At 43.8% G+C, this 15,689-nt stretch overlaps 1 protein-coding gene across 6 annotated transcripts in view; it reads left to right on the forward strand.

Annotated features, from left to right (window-relative positions):
• TMEM117 (transmembrane protein 117) overlaps window positions 1–15,689 on the forward strand; it is a 430,756-nt gene that overhangs the window by 66,485 nt on the left and 348,582 nt on the right. For 3 of the 6 annotated variants that reach the window (XM_090042374.1, XM_090042375.1, XM_090042373.1), the window contains exon 3: window positions 7,479–7,611. The exons of 2 other annotated variants lie outside the window; for them this stretch is intronic. In XM_090042374.1, coding sequence (XP_089898500.1) covers window positions 7,479–7,611 — 133 coding nt within the window. Of the gene's footprint in view, window positions 1–7,477; window positions 7,612–15,689 lie in introns of those variants that run through there. One more of the 6 variants, XM_090042378.1, reaches the window with a different exon arrangement.

The raw sequence follows: 15,689 nt of genomic DNA on the forward strand, positions 1-15,689 counted from the left end.
ACGCCAGAAGATAGGCGGGTGATCCAGGCTGACCTGGACAAGCTCAGCAAATGGGCAGATGAGAACCTCATGGTGTTTAACACCGAAAAATGCAAGGTTCTCCACCTTGCATCATCCTCGGCAGTGCTATGTTGGATAGCACTACAGAAGAAAGAGACTTGGGGGTCATCATTAACCACAAGATGAACATGAGCCTGCAATGCGATGCTGCAGCTAGTAAAGCGACCAAAACGCTGGCTTGCATCCATAGATGCTTCTCGAGCAAATCCGGGACGTCATTCTCCCCTTGTACTCGGCCTTGGTGAGGCCGCAGCTGGAGTACTGTGTCCAGTTTTGGGCTCCACAATTCAAGAAGGATGTGGAGAAGCTTGAGAGAGTCCAGAGGAGAGCCACGCGCATGATCAGAGGTCAGGAAAACAGATGTTACGATGACAGGCTGAGAGCCATGGGACTCTTTAGCCTGGAAAAGCGCAGGCTCAGGGGTGATCTGATGGCCACCTATAAGTTTATCAGGGGTGACCACCAGGATCTGGGGGAACGTTTTTTCACCAGAGCGCCCCAAGGGATGACGAGGTCGAGCGGTCATAAACTCCTGCAAGACAGTTTCAGGCTGGACATAAGGAAGAATTTCTTTACTGTCCGAGCCCCCAAGGTCTAGAACAGTCTGCCATCGGAGGTGGTTCAAGCACCTACATTGAACACCTTCAAGAATAAATTGGATACTTATCTTGCTGGGATCCTATAACCACAGCTGACTTCCTGCCCTTTGGGCAGGGGACTGGACTCGATGATCTCCCGAGGTCCCTTCCAGCCCTGATGTCTATGAAATCTATGAAATCTATGAAAATCCTAGGGAGAACAAGATTTCAAGAAGAAGAGCATGGTCAACTGTGTCAAAGGTGACTGACAAGTTAAGGAGGATGAGGCTAGACAACTAGTTCTGAGATTTGGTTAAGAGGTTTGCCATTAGTGATATTGGCAAGAGCACTTTCAGGTGGATGCAAATGATAGAAGCCAGACTGAAGAGGACTGAGGATGGAGCTGGAAGAGAGGAGCTCTATACAGGGAATGTAGGCTGTGTTCAATTAATTTAGCATAAAAGGAAAAGTGAGAAACAGTTGAAGAGGCAAATGTGTTCAGTGTGGTTCACGTTTTAAGATGGGAGAAACTAAAGCATGAATGTTTTGTGAGGAGAAAGAGCCAGAGGACCGTGAGAGGTTAAGAGAAGTGTGTGTGGACATGTTGACACAAGATGCTAAATGCGCAGTGGGATTAGTCTGCTGTGCATTAATATCACTAGAAAGGCGTGTGCAGCGCTACTACACAGTAATACCCATTACTGCACATTGAGTTGGTACCTATTATTACAGGTACTAAACTTAAAGCACAGTAACTATGGTGCATTAATGTACATGTAGCTGTGCCTTGTGTGTGTGAGGGGGGAGAGGAATAAAAGTGGACTTGAAGGAAATGAGAAAAGGGAATGGAATAAGGTCACTAGGGGAAATGGAGTGTTTGGAGGCAAACAGCTGAGAAGCTTCTCATTTATGATATGGGAGAGGAAGGGAAGAGGTGACTCAGTCTCAGAGGACATACATATTCTGAGAAATATGTTATGGCAATTAGTTCAACTTCCACCATAGAGGGGACAGAGTTGACTATTTGTCAGGGAAAAAGGTATACAGGTGTGCTTTGGAAAAAGATGATGATTTTCTGCAAGATATATATAGAGAAAAATGTCAAGTAATCAATTTAAAGGAACGAAAAAATGCTTAGTGCCATGTTCTGCCTAAGCCTATCCCAGTGAAATCAGTTTTGAAAGCACAGCTGGTGTAAGGGCAAAATCTGGCTATTAGTATAACAAATGTTTAATAGGAATAGACTCTTTCTACTAAAATGTCTAATAAAAAAGATTCAGTTTCAACAAATGGGAGTAAACATAATGAATCAATGTGCTTTTTCCAAGAGTGAACTGAACTATAGTGCTCTGTAATCCTTTCAGACTCCTCCTCAACAAAGTTGGTTTTAAAATTTGTTGTTGCTTTGCTGTTTCCAAATCTAAATTTTATTTTTAGCTTGTAACATTTGAAATTATTATATTGGAAATATATGCAGAAGGAGATGTGTTTTTTTTCAATGTGAACAAACAGTGAAAAAACATTAACTTTAGCTAATGACCCTTTAGCATTGTTACTTACAGCAATGTGGTGTAATCACCACCTGTCAAATTTCAGCATACCATCTCTTTGGCTGGCATTTAGCAGTATGTCTTTTGCTTTCCATATGTTGCCTCATCAGTAAAAATTTCCATTGTTGTCCATTTATAACTGGGGCATCAAACATAATTTGCTGAACTAAACCACTTTTAATACCAGGTCTGTGATTCTTTGATTGATTCTTTTTTCTGCTGGGCTTCAGGCCCTGACTGCTAAATCATTTTCTACCTTTCTGCCTTCATCCATCCGCTCTTTCTTCAATCATGAATTAGTGCAAAAGAATAATAATCCCAATAGTAGAAGTCGTTGTAGTTAAAGGGAAATTGTAAAAGAATCAATAGTGGGCACAGTGATATCATAGTGCAAAAAGAATGTTGGGCATATGGCAGAAAAATTAATCCTGCTCCAGATGAACTTGTAATATAACATTTATAAAATGGCAAGAACATTAACATGAAAAATAATTATAGCTGTAACACTTTAGAACATTTAGTCCTCTGTCATGTAGTGGAGGTACAAATTTCAAGATGTCTTGGCATTGATGATATACATTTTGGCCAAGAAATGAAAATAATTACTTTGTTAGTGGTTTCAGGCTTTAGTCTGCTTTGTAATGTGATTTTTTTGTTAAAACATGGAAGCCTTAACTGAGATTGGGACTTCATTGTGATAAGGACAGTAAAAGATGCTTGTCTGCAAGAGCCTGTTATCTAAATGGACAAAAAAGACAAAGCAGATGAGAAAGGAAGTACTGTTATCCCCACTTTGCAGGTGGAGAACTTGTGGGGGACACGCACAGGCTAAATACAGATAGTCAAAAAGTCTGAGGCTGAATCGATTCTTTGCAGGTTAGTTTAAGATGTGTAGATTGAACCGATAAGCAAGTGAACAGACATTCACTTTTGATTCCACAAATGCAGCCACATGCCTGCGGTTGCTCAGGCCAGAAGTTGGGTACTAGAGCATGCCTCCTAGGTACTTTCAATGGGAAGGGAGGTGAGAAACCCTACAAGGCTTTTCCCCCATCCCTGCTTAAGCAGAGTGGAGCATGGCCAGGGCCAGCATGTTGAGGCCAGGGGAAGAGGGGCTATAAACCCCGCTTCTTTGCCTGCATGGGACCTGAGCCCTGGTATGTCTTGCGGGGAGAAGCCCCTGCCAGGCTTCTGTTCCCTACTTCTCACTCAAGGGGAGGGGGCAGTCCCTGTCATGTTTTTTCTGCCTATGAGCAGAGAGGTGGGGCATGGCCACACCCTGGCCAGGTGCTCACAGCCTGAGATGGGGAGCCCTTCTGTGGCTGCATAGGATGCAGCCCAACTTCAACCTGGGTCTGCCTTGGGGGAAGGGGGTAGTCCCTGCTAGGCCCCCTCCCCCTGCTCAAGCGGAGATTGGGGCTTTACCCAAGCTGGGGGCTCACAGACTGAGGTAGGGAGCTGGATCCAGCCCCCAGCCAGAGTTTGCCAGGGGGAAGCATCCCCTGCCTGGTTTCTCCCCTGCTCCCCACTCAAGTGAAGGGGTGGAGGTTATGGCCCAATGCCAGCAGGCTGAGGCAGAGGGGTGGGGGGAGAGGGGTTTGAGCAGGGGAAAAGACTGAGGGGCTGCTCCACCCCTGCCAGGTAGACCCTGGCTGGGGTTTAGAGCCAGATTCCCCACCTCCACTCCCTTCTCAGGCAAGCTGAGCAGTGATAGTGCTCTGGCTAGGGAGCAGAAGGGTGGAACAGAAAGCACAGCTCAGGGCTGCAAAGCATCCTGGGGTGCTGGGGGACTGTGAGTTAACTTGGACTAGGAGGGGGTTTGGGATAGAAGTTCCATAAACTGGTTTGACCTAAATCAGTTGAGTGTGATACGACATCCAATCAGGTTTATCTTAAACTGGTTTCAGCCATTTTGTAAGTGGTTTAAGTGCATGGAACTTCTCTTCTGTTACAGGTTTAAACCAGGTTCTGCTCACTTAAGCTGGTTTATGTGTAAATTCTGTCTCTAACCAGAGTGATCTGCTAGGAGTCTCGCAGGAAATCCGTGGGAGAACTGAACTCTGAACCCAAGTTCAAGATCTAATACAGGATCTTAACCAATAGACTTTTTTGTGATGGCATTGCATCAAGAAGCTAAGCGGGCCTGAATCTGCACAATGCTGGAATAGCAGTGCTCCAATATATTGTAAGCAGCTGTTGTGTAGTTCTAATTGTCACAGTTTCCTGTATTGACATTATGCAAATATTGTACAAAATACATGACATCTATGCCTACTGCCTAAGTAAGGGAGTCCTAGGGCAGGTGAGAATTGCCCAGCTCTTGCTGTGAGCAGAGAACAGGAGAATGACAACAAAGCAATCTTTCCTACCTTGGCATAATGTTTACAAAACAGTTGCCATAAGCAAAGCTCCCATGGTGTATCTAATCAGACGGTCATATAATTGAAATTTAAAAAAATGTAAGGGTGGGATATCATAATTTTTGTGTGTGTTTGTTTTATGTACTAGCTCTTGGCATGGCTAAGTTCTAATTTAGGAGTTTCAGTTTGTCTCATTTCTGCAAGTTGATGAACACTTCAGCCCTGATCAGCAGAACACAAGCATGTGCTTAGCTTGGAATCATGTACATAACTAAATATGCTTAAGAGTTTTGCTGATTGAAAAGACAGTGCTCAGCATCTTTCAGGATAAAAACCTAACCTAGGGCCAACCCATTCATTTCCATGCTTCTCTGTCTTAATGAATACCTTTCCATTCCTTAAACAATGGTGCTGCTTTTTCAGTCTCAGAATGACAGCTATGTTTCCTTCTCAGGTCGCTTTTCAATGGGGGGAGGGAAAGGATTTTATTCATGTGCAAAGTAGCTGTAAAGCATTTGAAGGAGACCATTATCATAAAAGTGGCGTAGACATTATATTATTCATTTGTCATACACTCTAATAGAGATAGTTTTGAGTAGATTGCAGCACTATCTCTTTCCTTAGCTTCTAGTACACTGAGGCCAGGGATAGACATTCAAAAATGTCTGAACTGAGCCTGAATTTATTAAATCTTTGCAGGTTAGTCTAACCTGCAGAGATTGAACTGATTTGCAAGTAGATAAATATTCACTTTTGATTCAGGAAATGCAGGCACATGCCTACAGTGGCTCAGACTCAAAGCCAGGAGGCACTAGACGAACCCTCCCTTCCTTCCATAGTGCTGAGCTGGGGGTGGGGAGGGGGGACATGGCCAGGCCTTAGCAGGATACTCTGATTAGAGAGGGGTTTAACCCTGCACAGTCCCCAGCTGGGGTGTGTTTGGAGGGGGAGGGGGAAGCAGCCCTCACCAAGCTTTCCCCCAGCTCCTTGGTCAAGGGGCAGGTGTGTTGTCAGACACTGACCCCTGGCTACCGCTCTGAGGCAAAGGGCAGGGGAGGGGGAAGCAGGGGGAGGAGAGGAAGAACTGATTGTGTGGACTGCATGGTACTGAGCTTTTCCGTTTCCTTCTCCCTGCTTCTCATACTGTCTGTAGCAAACTGACAGGCACTGCATTCATTTCAAACCAGGTCATTTCCACACCTCTTTTGTGAACTCGAGTTCTCTTCATCAGATGCTGTGAAAGGACAGCATAGAATAGCGTATGAAGTGGAGTAAGTGATTTCAATACAAAAGCTGGGAAGAAGAGAGAGAGGAAGTGGGAAGAAGGACAGTGCTGGGAGAAGCAAACAAGCAATAAACCCATAGGAACAAAGAGGTCACAAAAGCTAAAAGTTGTCTGTTATCCTCTCACAGGAAAGGCAAACAGGTACTGAGAAAGATAGAATAAGCACTAGGAAGGCATGTAATGATAATTTATTTTTTCCTTTTGCAAAAAAGCAAACTTACTGTGTTTTAATATGTTTATAAATAATTTATTTTGAAGAGAAGTTGTTAGTATGATCTCTATTACAGAGCAAAACCTCTCGATTCAATTTGTTATTCAGTTTTCAAAAGGTTGGGGTTTTTTTTGCTTTTCCATTATATAAGCCTAATGGTTTCTTATCTTCTTGCATGCGTTGCCATTTATTCTCTTATCTTGAAAAATGGCTCCTTATATATTTGTTTAATTTATTTCAGGTCTGCTTGTAATGGAAATATTTTGGATTTAAATTATTTTGGCTTTCTGGCTTTTAGCACACCTGTCAGATCAGGACATATGATTATATCACTCTGAAAGTCATATGCAGAATATGGATACATTGTCCAAGGCAATGCTGGAAATTGAAGCAATATGAACACAGAGCTATAAAGCACATCCTTTGCAAAATATATCTTAGTAAAATAATATTAATTTGTTACTCAGTCCTGGTACAGCTCCTGCTGCCTGGGCATTCACCAGACTGGTACATTTGGCCCTGGGATGCAAGATCCTGTTTGCTTTTATGATTCTGTTGGTCTAGATGGGTGCAACGCTGCCTTTTCCTTGGCCTCTCCAGGGCAAAATCTATTAAACCTTTATGGAAACTGGACTCTGCGGCCCAGCTGCCTTAGGTCCCCAGAACCAGAGCTGGCTCCCAGACTCTCCAGAATCTTAAGAACACTCTTTCTTAGAGTACTAACCTATTGGACACGCTCAGTTTATAGCTCACTTCTTCAGGAAAGGAGAGAGTTGAAAGCAAACAGACACAGTTTTTAAGGGTTCGTAGCTGTTTTATCTAATAGAGGTAGGCAAAATAACAAACATGCTCTCTGCATTGCCTTGAATAAATTTTTCCTACCATTGAGGTGTTCTTTGAGCTTAGGGAGTCTAGCAACCCTTCCTCCTCTTCTCCAACGTGAGGTCTTGCTCTCCGGTGCAGCCAGTTTTTCTGTTTTCCTTTCTTCCATGGTTGGTCTTACAGTTGAACTGAGCATTCTGCTACAAAAGTATGTTTCCATTCTCCTGCCCAAATGTGCTGTATCTGTGAACTGCCCCAACCTCCCTAACTTTTCAGCCTTGGTATTTGTCTTAATTGAATTAATGTGTTAGTCTCATTTAAAATAGGGCTGGAGTTCTCTGTTGTGATTGTCTAGCACAGAGCTATGGAGTGTACATATGCAGGGGTCTGGCTGTAAGATCGGGTACTAAGTTAGACAGACAAAGGTTAATGGGAAGCAAACCCAAATATAGTGTGATGTTGCAGGAATATTCTGTATTTGTGGTGGCTGCAAGAAATGTAAATAGAAAAGTAAATAGAATTTAGAAACTGGCTTTCCTTTTGCTGTAAAGTAGATGCACATTTGCAGGCCAAATTAAAGACAACTGATTTCTCATCATATTCATACCACAGGTCAATTACTCCGGCTAAAAATGTTTAGAGAAGATCATGGATCTTGGATGACAATGTTCTTCAGCATCATTCTCTTCCTCTTCATTTTTTCTCACATTTACAATCTGTGCCTCCTTATGGCAGGGAATATGAGGTAGGCTTGTTTTTTTCCTTTCTCACTATCTTCTTATAGACTAAGTTCTGTCTAGAAATCTTTTTACTGCATGCTACCACTTAATTAACAACAGGTTATTGTAGTGTAAACAAGTTAGCATTTGAAATATATTTGTTAACACCTCAATATTTCTAAATTTGGTGATAGCGGTATTTTTATAAATTAAGAGTTTTAGAGTTTCAGTCTTGAATAATGTTAAACTGATTAGTATATAGTTAGGCATCCCCTGCACTTTAACACCCTCATGCCCCAGCCAGCTTTTCACTCCTCTGCCACCCTTCCGCTGATGGGGGCAGCCCTCATCTCCCCCTCCCAGCGGCACAGCTGCTTGCTTTAGCCACTGCCACAGGAGAGAGGAGGAAGGCATTCCCAAGGCCCAGGGGTTGGGGGGTCTTGCAGTGGCTGAGACTTGCAATGGCTAAGTTCAGCAGCTGTGGGGTTTGGAAGAAGTGGGGTTTGGGAGAGGAAAAATTCCCCTCAGCTCCCTGGGGCTGTTGTGGGCTGGGGAATCCTGGGCTGGGGTTGGATGAAGCCCCCCAAGTCAGTGGCTCCCCAGTGACCCTATGCTGGGCTGCAAAAAGCACCCAGCCCAAAGGGCTCCTCCCTCTATCCTGTGGCAGTGGCTGAAGCAATCAGTAGCTGGAAAGGGAAGGGGAGGGGAGAGAAATTTCCCTCTGCTCCCCAGGGCTGCCTGGGCTGGAGAAAACCCCCTGAGGGTGAGGCTCTCTGAAAGTGGGCCCACACCTGGACTGGGGGCTCTTCTACCCCTGTGGAGGGACAGTATGGGGCTGGGAGCATGTATTGGGGAGCCAATTGGGGATGGCCCCACTTGGCTCGGCTGGCAATTACCAGCAGTTTGGGAGACCTGTTTTAGTGCCCCCTGCCTACTGGTCTGGGTCAGTGCAGGCCTCCCTCTGCCTTTCCCAGTTGAAAACTGAACACCAGTTCAGTTGGTTATCAGTTCAATCCATGCAGCTTAGAGGAAGCTGTTTAGATTGAATCAATTCTGCCTTGGGCTTCATGACTGTCTGTACTTAGCCTTAATGACTTTGCCATAGGATAGTACTACCCCCAACAGTACTATCTTATGGCAGAGTTAGTTAATTTACTGTGCCCCAATATTGGTGCACATGTAGGTGGTGATACTTTACTGCAGAACTAATTAGTGTACTCAGCAGTAAAGCGCATGTGTAGATACACCCAGTAGGAGGCAAAAATTGTTCTTTTAGAATTTTATGAGATGCTGTTTAATAGATTCAGATTCATTATGGAAATAACAATGTAATGTGTTATACATCCCAGAGTGCCACCACAAATATATGGTGTACAAAAGTCCCAGTAGCAGTGTAAGAAAAATAAAAAGTGAAATTGATAAAGTGATAAATTGGTGTTGTTGACACCAACCAACCACATTAGTAATGTAAACACCATAGTAAAACCAAACAAATTATGGATTTGTATAAACCCAGAAAAGTATGAATAAGGGCAGCAAACCTGACTGATATCCCAGGAGAACCCTGTGGTCATTAAGGCTCTGAGATGATAGTTATTGATAGATACCTAAGAAGCAGTACAATAACCCTTTCATCTCTGGGCTGATTGAATTCTGAATCCAATAATTTATATCTATTATTAATTAAATGCATCTATTTGTGTTTATTGTTTATTATTATGATGTAATTATGATGTAATTGTAATACCATATTTACTTGAATCCCAGATGAGGATTTTTCAGCCACTGCTCCCCCTCTGACACCTGCCCCCCTCTGCTCTGTTCTCTTCCCCTCCACATCTGCTCTTTGTTACCAAGTTCCTGTTGATTCTACCCCAGCTGCCCTGGCCACTGCTGCTTACCTTGCTGTTGCCACTCTGGCTCCAGCTGGGGTCTGTCTCCAGCTCAGCTTGGGGAGCATGGAGGACATTCTGCCTCCCACCTGACCCAGCTGTGTAGCAGTTGCAGTGGCAGCAGTTCTGGTTCTGGCAGGCAGGCAGTAGGGAGGTTAAAGTGAAAGGCAGGCACAAGGGGAACAGGAGTGGTGGGAGCCATGAAATGGTACAGGTACCACTGTGAGGGGCAGTTGTGGGGTGTCTAGACACTCAGGGGTGGGGGGCAGTAGGGGGGACAAGTGGTAAGGGGCAGTGGTCAGGCCACCATATTCCCCCCCGCCCCCCACCTCCTGCTGCTTGCCCTGCTGCAGTGGTGGAAGAACAGATTTAAGATAACCCTCCAAAATTAGATTATATACATGGAAAATTTTAACAAATTTATACATTTTCCAAGTTTAGAAACTGATGATTGGGGTGCGGTCTTAAATTCGGAGTCATCTTGTATTCAGGTAAATATGGTTTATTTTCCCCAAATTAGAAAATATTGAAATCAATGGATACTGGCCTCTCATGCCAAAAAAGTTAATTTACCCCCTGCCAACATTCCTCTGTCTCGCCTTTATTGTTCTCTTTCTTGGTTCATTTGCATTCTATTAACTGCACTTAATGATCCTAATGAAAGTCAATGTCCATGTGCATACAGACAGGCATTATCTATTTATAAAGCTGTTTGTGTCAGTCACTCTGTCCTCTGGCATAAAGTGGAATGAAATCTTTCCCCCTGATGTTTTGGCCAGTCATTGGACTGGCAAATTATTGTTATGAGAAACAATCTGTGTCCAGCTGCATGACTTTTACATACAACAATTGTTACTTATTCTCCATGCTGTGTCAGTGTGTTGTAATGATATGTAGTAAAATTCATTCAGGCACAAGGTTTTGATCCTAATAGTATATTCCTACCCCAAAGAAGCTAGGGTTAGCTCTCTCAAAGTATAGATAGAAAAACAATGCATTGAGAGATTCTTCAGCAAAGGGAACACTCTCAAAGTCCATTATTTATTCTCTTTTAAAATAGCATATTTTTAAAGTGGATTACCTCTGATTTTACTGCATACAGTCTTTATGAGAGCTACATTTGACATCTCTGCAAACAAAAAAAGTCACAGTATGGACAGAACACTTATTTGTGTGATCCAGTTATATACTGGAAGAAAATTGAGGCTCAGGGGGGCAGGTCATTATCTGTATTCATGCAGCCTGTAGTCTGAGGACCGTTGACTTACTGTCATCTGGGCTTCTGCACATAGGGAACTTTAAAATAAAAGCATTTACAGTAATAAATCACTTTCCAAAGAAAAGGGGGCTCTGAAAGCTTTAAGGGGGCTCTGAAAGCTTTTCCCCCCCTAGTCCCAAGGCTGAGGGGGGAAAAAAAGCCACTCTTTTTGTGCCTGTGCACGCATCACTCTGTCCCTCTGCCAGCTAGCTTTGTATGGTGGCTGGAGAATGGAATTGGCAAGTTTCTTCATGTCTGAGCACTTGATCTTGTCAATGAAAATTCCCCAGTGGCTCATAGAATGGAAACAGTGGGGACAGCGATGCATCTGGCTAAATCTGTCAGTAGTGATGAATACAGCTGAAAATGTCCTGATGAAAAATAGGGACACTTTGCACAGGAGCTAGCTTTAACGTTGTCTCAAGACCTCATCTCTTAGCATGTGATAAATTTATATTATTGCTAAGATGTGTTTGAAAGGTGCTATTTCATGCATATCTTAACTTTGACAAACCTAAAAACATCTGGCTGGTGTCGCTTTAAAGAGTCAAATGAAGAATTTATACTTTTCCCGAAGCAGACAGAAGGTGAGTAATATGCAGACGTAGGCTGCATGGTGGATACAACTGAAAGGCTTTTCTGACTGTGACAGATAGGCCCATGTCTGTTTTGAATCTCCTTTTGTGAAATCCATTTATTTCTTGGGTTTCAACTTTGTATTGTAACTTCTACTAGGGATTAAACCATTCATTTTGTTGTAAGGGCCACCTGAGTGACTGTATCTGAGAAGCTGGGACCAGAACAACTGGTGCCATCAATTTTGATTGCATTTCAATTACTGGCCCATCCACAAGAATAATGGATTTTCTAAAAAAGAAGCTTGGATGGGGTTAGAAAGTAGACTTCCCAGCCTGGGTATTTGGCCCAAAGGGATTGAAGATTATATTTAATTGAAAATGCACTCTCTGAATAGGGACCAGGAGGGTTGCAGCTCCCAGCAATGTGCAGAAAACTACGGGAAAGCAGAAAACAAACAGGAAATGTTGCCTGGCTTGTGGAATTTGACTTATACCCAGGACTTGAAGAAGGTGAAATCAGATGGTGGGAAATACATTCAGAGCATTTCCCCCTACCAGAGGGGTATTTGTCTAGTGGTGTTAAAACTACTGGTTAAAAAAATCCTTTGATAAATCCTGTATTCCTTGCTTAATTGTTCCTTGTTGTCCCCAAAAGTGTCACCCAAGATGCTCAGATTGCCCACAGCAAGGTGGAGTGCTGAGGTGTTATATAAGCAGTTGGATGGGAGGTTCTTAGGAGACCTGGGGCACTTGTTTCAAGGACTTAGGTGGCTGAACTGTAAGACTCTACTGTCCAAAAAAGATCCCAGACTTGGGATCTACACCTGGGACTGCACCTGATTGACCCAAAGCTTGCAGTAGTCACTAGTCGCTACTAGTCTAACCCATTTAGAGCAGGTTCTTTCCATCCATAGAGGAGGAAGGTGCTCATTTATAACATCAGGGTGGTTATGTAAGTAAGGGTGACTGTGAGGAGTGGCTTAAGCACAGATTAAGACAGAGGTTTTATTTCAGGATATTTTTAAACATTTAAGAGAATCTAAACCTGACCAGAGAGAAATGGGAAGATAGATAACTTGCATGGAAATAAGGAAATAAATAAATTTTGCAAGGGGGCTTAGGGAGTTATGTTACCAACTTCCACAGAAATCTAGTGGGATGTGGACTCCTAAATCTTTGAAAATCCCAGCACGAGGTCTTTGAGTAGGATTGATTTGCCTGTTCAAGAGTCTGCCTTGCTGCCTCTCTGTAATGCTGAAGCAGAAGCAGCAGTGAAAAGTGGGTTGTCAGTCCTGGGTTCTCAGTTTTTATCATTTTAGCAATTTCTATTGCATAATTACAAAGCACTTTACAAGGGAGGATAGGTATCATCATCCTCACTTTGAGTGGGGAAGTGGAGGCATAGAGATAAGTGACTTGGATAAGGTCCCACAATAACTTGTATGTAATGTCCATGTCTCTTAACTACCAAGCCGGGGCATTATTCTTAAGTCAGAGGTATCTGAATTTTAGGCTCAAATTCTCAGCCACCTACAATTTGTGTTAAGTCTGCTTCGGCTGCCCAAAATCTAAATACTGTACTGAATCCACTGAAGCTGGCAATCATGTCAGAAGCCAGGCAAGATGCTAGCAACTCTCCAGAAGACCTTTGATTCCAGGATGTCACAATACAGACAGGACTTGCAGAAGCTACCTGACTGGGTGGGTAGGTATGACAGACCAACTTATTGCAAATTGTTCCTTCTATTTCAGTGTTGCTGAGCATTTTTTTAATAATAGCTGGTCTTTTGTCCTGTGTATCCCTAACTGACTAGAAGCATTCAGTTTCATTAGTAATTCTGATATGTCAGGAGTCCCTAAAATAAGAATTGGCCTTGTTAATTTTAAGCTTTAGTTGCAAGATATGTGGGGAGGTCCTTCTTAGTGAAATGGAAAAGACCAAATTTCATAGATTTCATAGATTTCATAGACATTAGGACTGGAAGGGACCTTGGGAGATCATCGAGTCCAGCCCCCTGCCCAAAGGGCAGGAAGTCAGCTGGGGTCATAGGATCCCAGCAAGATAAGCATCCAATTTACTCTTGAAGGTGTTCAATGCAGGTGCTTGAACCACCTCTGCTGGCAGACTGTTCCAGACCTTGGGGGCTCGGACAGTAAAGAAATTCTTCCTTATGTCCAGCCTGAAACGGTCTTGCAGGAGTTTGTGACCGTTCGACCTCGTCATCCCTTGGGGCGCTCTGGTGAACAGACGTTCCCCCAGATCCTGGTGGTCACCCCTGATAAACTTATAGGTGGCCATCAGATCACCCCTGAGCCTGCGCTTTTCCAGGCTAAAGAGTCCCATGGCTCTCAGCCTGTCATCGTAAGATCTGTTTTCCTGACCTCTGATCATGCGTGTGGCTCTCCTCTGGACTCTCTCAAGCTTCTCCACATCCTTTTTGAATTGTGGAGCCCAAAACTGGACGCAGTACTCCAGCTGCGGCCTCACCAAGGCCGAGTACAAGGGGAGAATGACGTCCCGGGATTTGCTTGAGAAGCATCTATGGATGCACGCCAGCATTTTGGTCACTTTACTAGCCGCAGCATCGCATTGCAGGCTCATGTTCATCTTGTGGTCAATGATGACCCCCAAGTCCTTTTCTTCTGTAGTGCTAACCAACGTAGCACTGCCAAGCCTATACGAGTGCTTCAGGTTTTTCCTCCCAAGGTGGAGAACCTTGCAAATTGATAGGGAGAAAGAAAAAAAGATATAAAAAGCCTGTGTAGTAATTGCCTGGGATTCGACATCTGTAAATGTGTTCTGGAAAAAGCCACTTGATGGCAGCAAAAGCGTGTTTTAAAAATAGAAAACTAAATTTAGTAGATGGATGTAAGATAAGGATAACAGTATTTTTTTAACACTATTTTTGGTTGAATTTCTAGGCTTCTGTATCATTTCATTTCAATTAAGAAATTCTGTTTCCTGAACTCTCTATTCTATGTTGTATTATCTTATTTGACATCAGACCCCTGATTCTACCATTGTATTATGAGGCTATATATATTTGTAATGAGAGTAACTGAAGTTTTTCACCTGGGACACTTTAAAATGAAATATTGGTCTTCCCTAGGGGGAAAAAAAAACAACTTGTTCTTCTGAATCTTGTTGACATCTAATAATGCCATAGTATTCAATCTTACAACAAATGATCTGAGTTTTGTCAGATAACACTGTCTGCCTTTGTTATTTTAACTGTCCAATATTAGATATATCATATCTGAATTGATTTTCTAAGGATGCATTCAGATAAATCATTATTCAGTATTATAAAGTGAGCTTATAAATGTAGACACAACCCATTTTTTTATCTGGCTGTAGTTTTGATATTGCTATGGTAATAATACAGTTGTTAGAATTGTATCCTTTGAGTGCTTGGATCTGTCAGTAACAGTTTTCTTTACTTGGACTGCCACCATGGTTCAGCTGTTCTTATAGGTCTACTAGCAGACTCTTACTGGTATTCTGGTGTAAGTCTGTGCAAAGCGGCAAATATTTGACTTGGATTTAGATATGGCTGTGTCGCAGGACACTGAAGTGCCCTGCTCCTAGAAAGAGTTACAGGTGCCAGTTGCCAGGGCAACCACAGTTGGTCAGCTGACCAGAAGGGGGCAGGGCCTGGCCTATATAAAAAAGCCAGGCTGGGACCAGAGGCAGTTCCCATCTGGTAGCCGAAGAAGTCGGAGCTCTGTGGAAGCAGGCAGGGTAGAGAAGCCCGATGGCCTGAACAGCTTCCGTGGAAGGAGACCAGGTGGAGAAAGCCCTGGTAGGGATTTGGGAGGATAAATGGCCTGATGGTTTAGAGTTTACGTTTTAGCCAGGAGGCTTGGTTTTGCGTTGTAGCCAATTGGCTCATGTTATTACATTCTGTTGTTTGTTGTTACACCAGAGGACCGGGTGAGGCTAATAGGGGTTGGAGGAGGCCTCATGGGGGCTCCATGGTAGCGTGGAGACCCAGCACCAGAGAGGGCACAGCGTTTTGGAGTGTATCGACCCCAGCCCCAGCATGGGTATGGCCACCTGAGCCTCGATTGTGGGAAGCCCCAGTGGGGCGTAAGACCCGAGAAGGGGATCTGGGGGCCAGGCATGGCTACGGCCACCTGAGCCTCGATTGTGGGATTGTGAGAAGCCCAAGTGCCAGCAGGGATCGTGAGGCTAGGCCCCAGTGTGGGCGTGGGCACAGAGGAGGGCCCCGGTGTGGGCCACGAGTATAAGACAAGCACGGAGGTTGTCCGTGAGGGCGCAGGCAACAGTAATTGACTAGACAACATCCGGAACATCCGCGAGGCTTGGGGCATGCTATTGGCAGTGGTAGGAGCCACGCATAGCCCTCAAGGTG

Source organism: Crocodylus siamensis, chromosome 4 (genome assembly GCF_052110815.1).
Source record: "Crocodylus siamensis isolate JL-2025a chromosome 4, ASM5211081v1, whole genome shotgun sequence".
Classification (NCBI taxonomy): domain Eukaryota; kingdom Metazoa; phylum Chordata; order Crocodylia; family Crocodylidae; genus Crocodylus; species Crocodylus siamensis.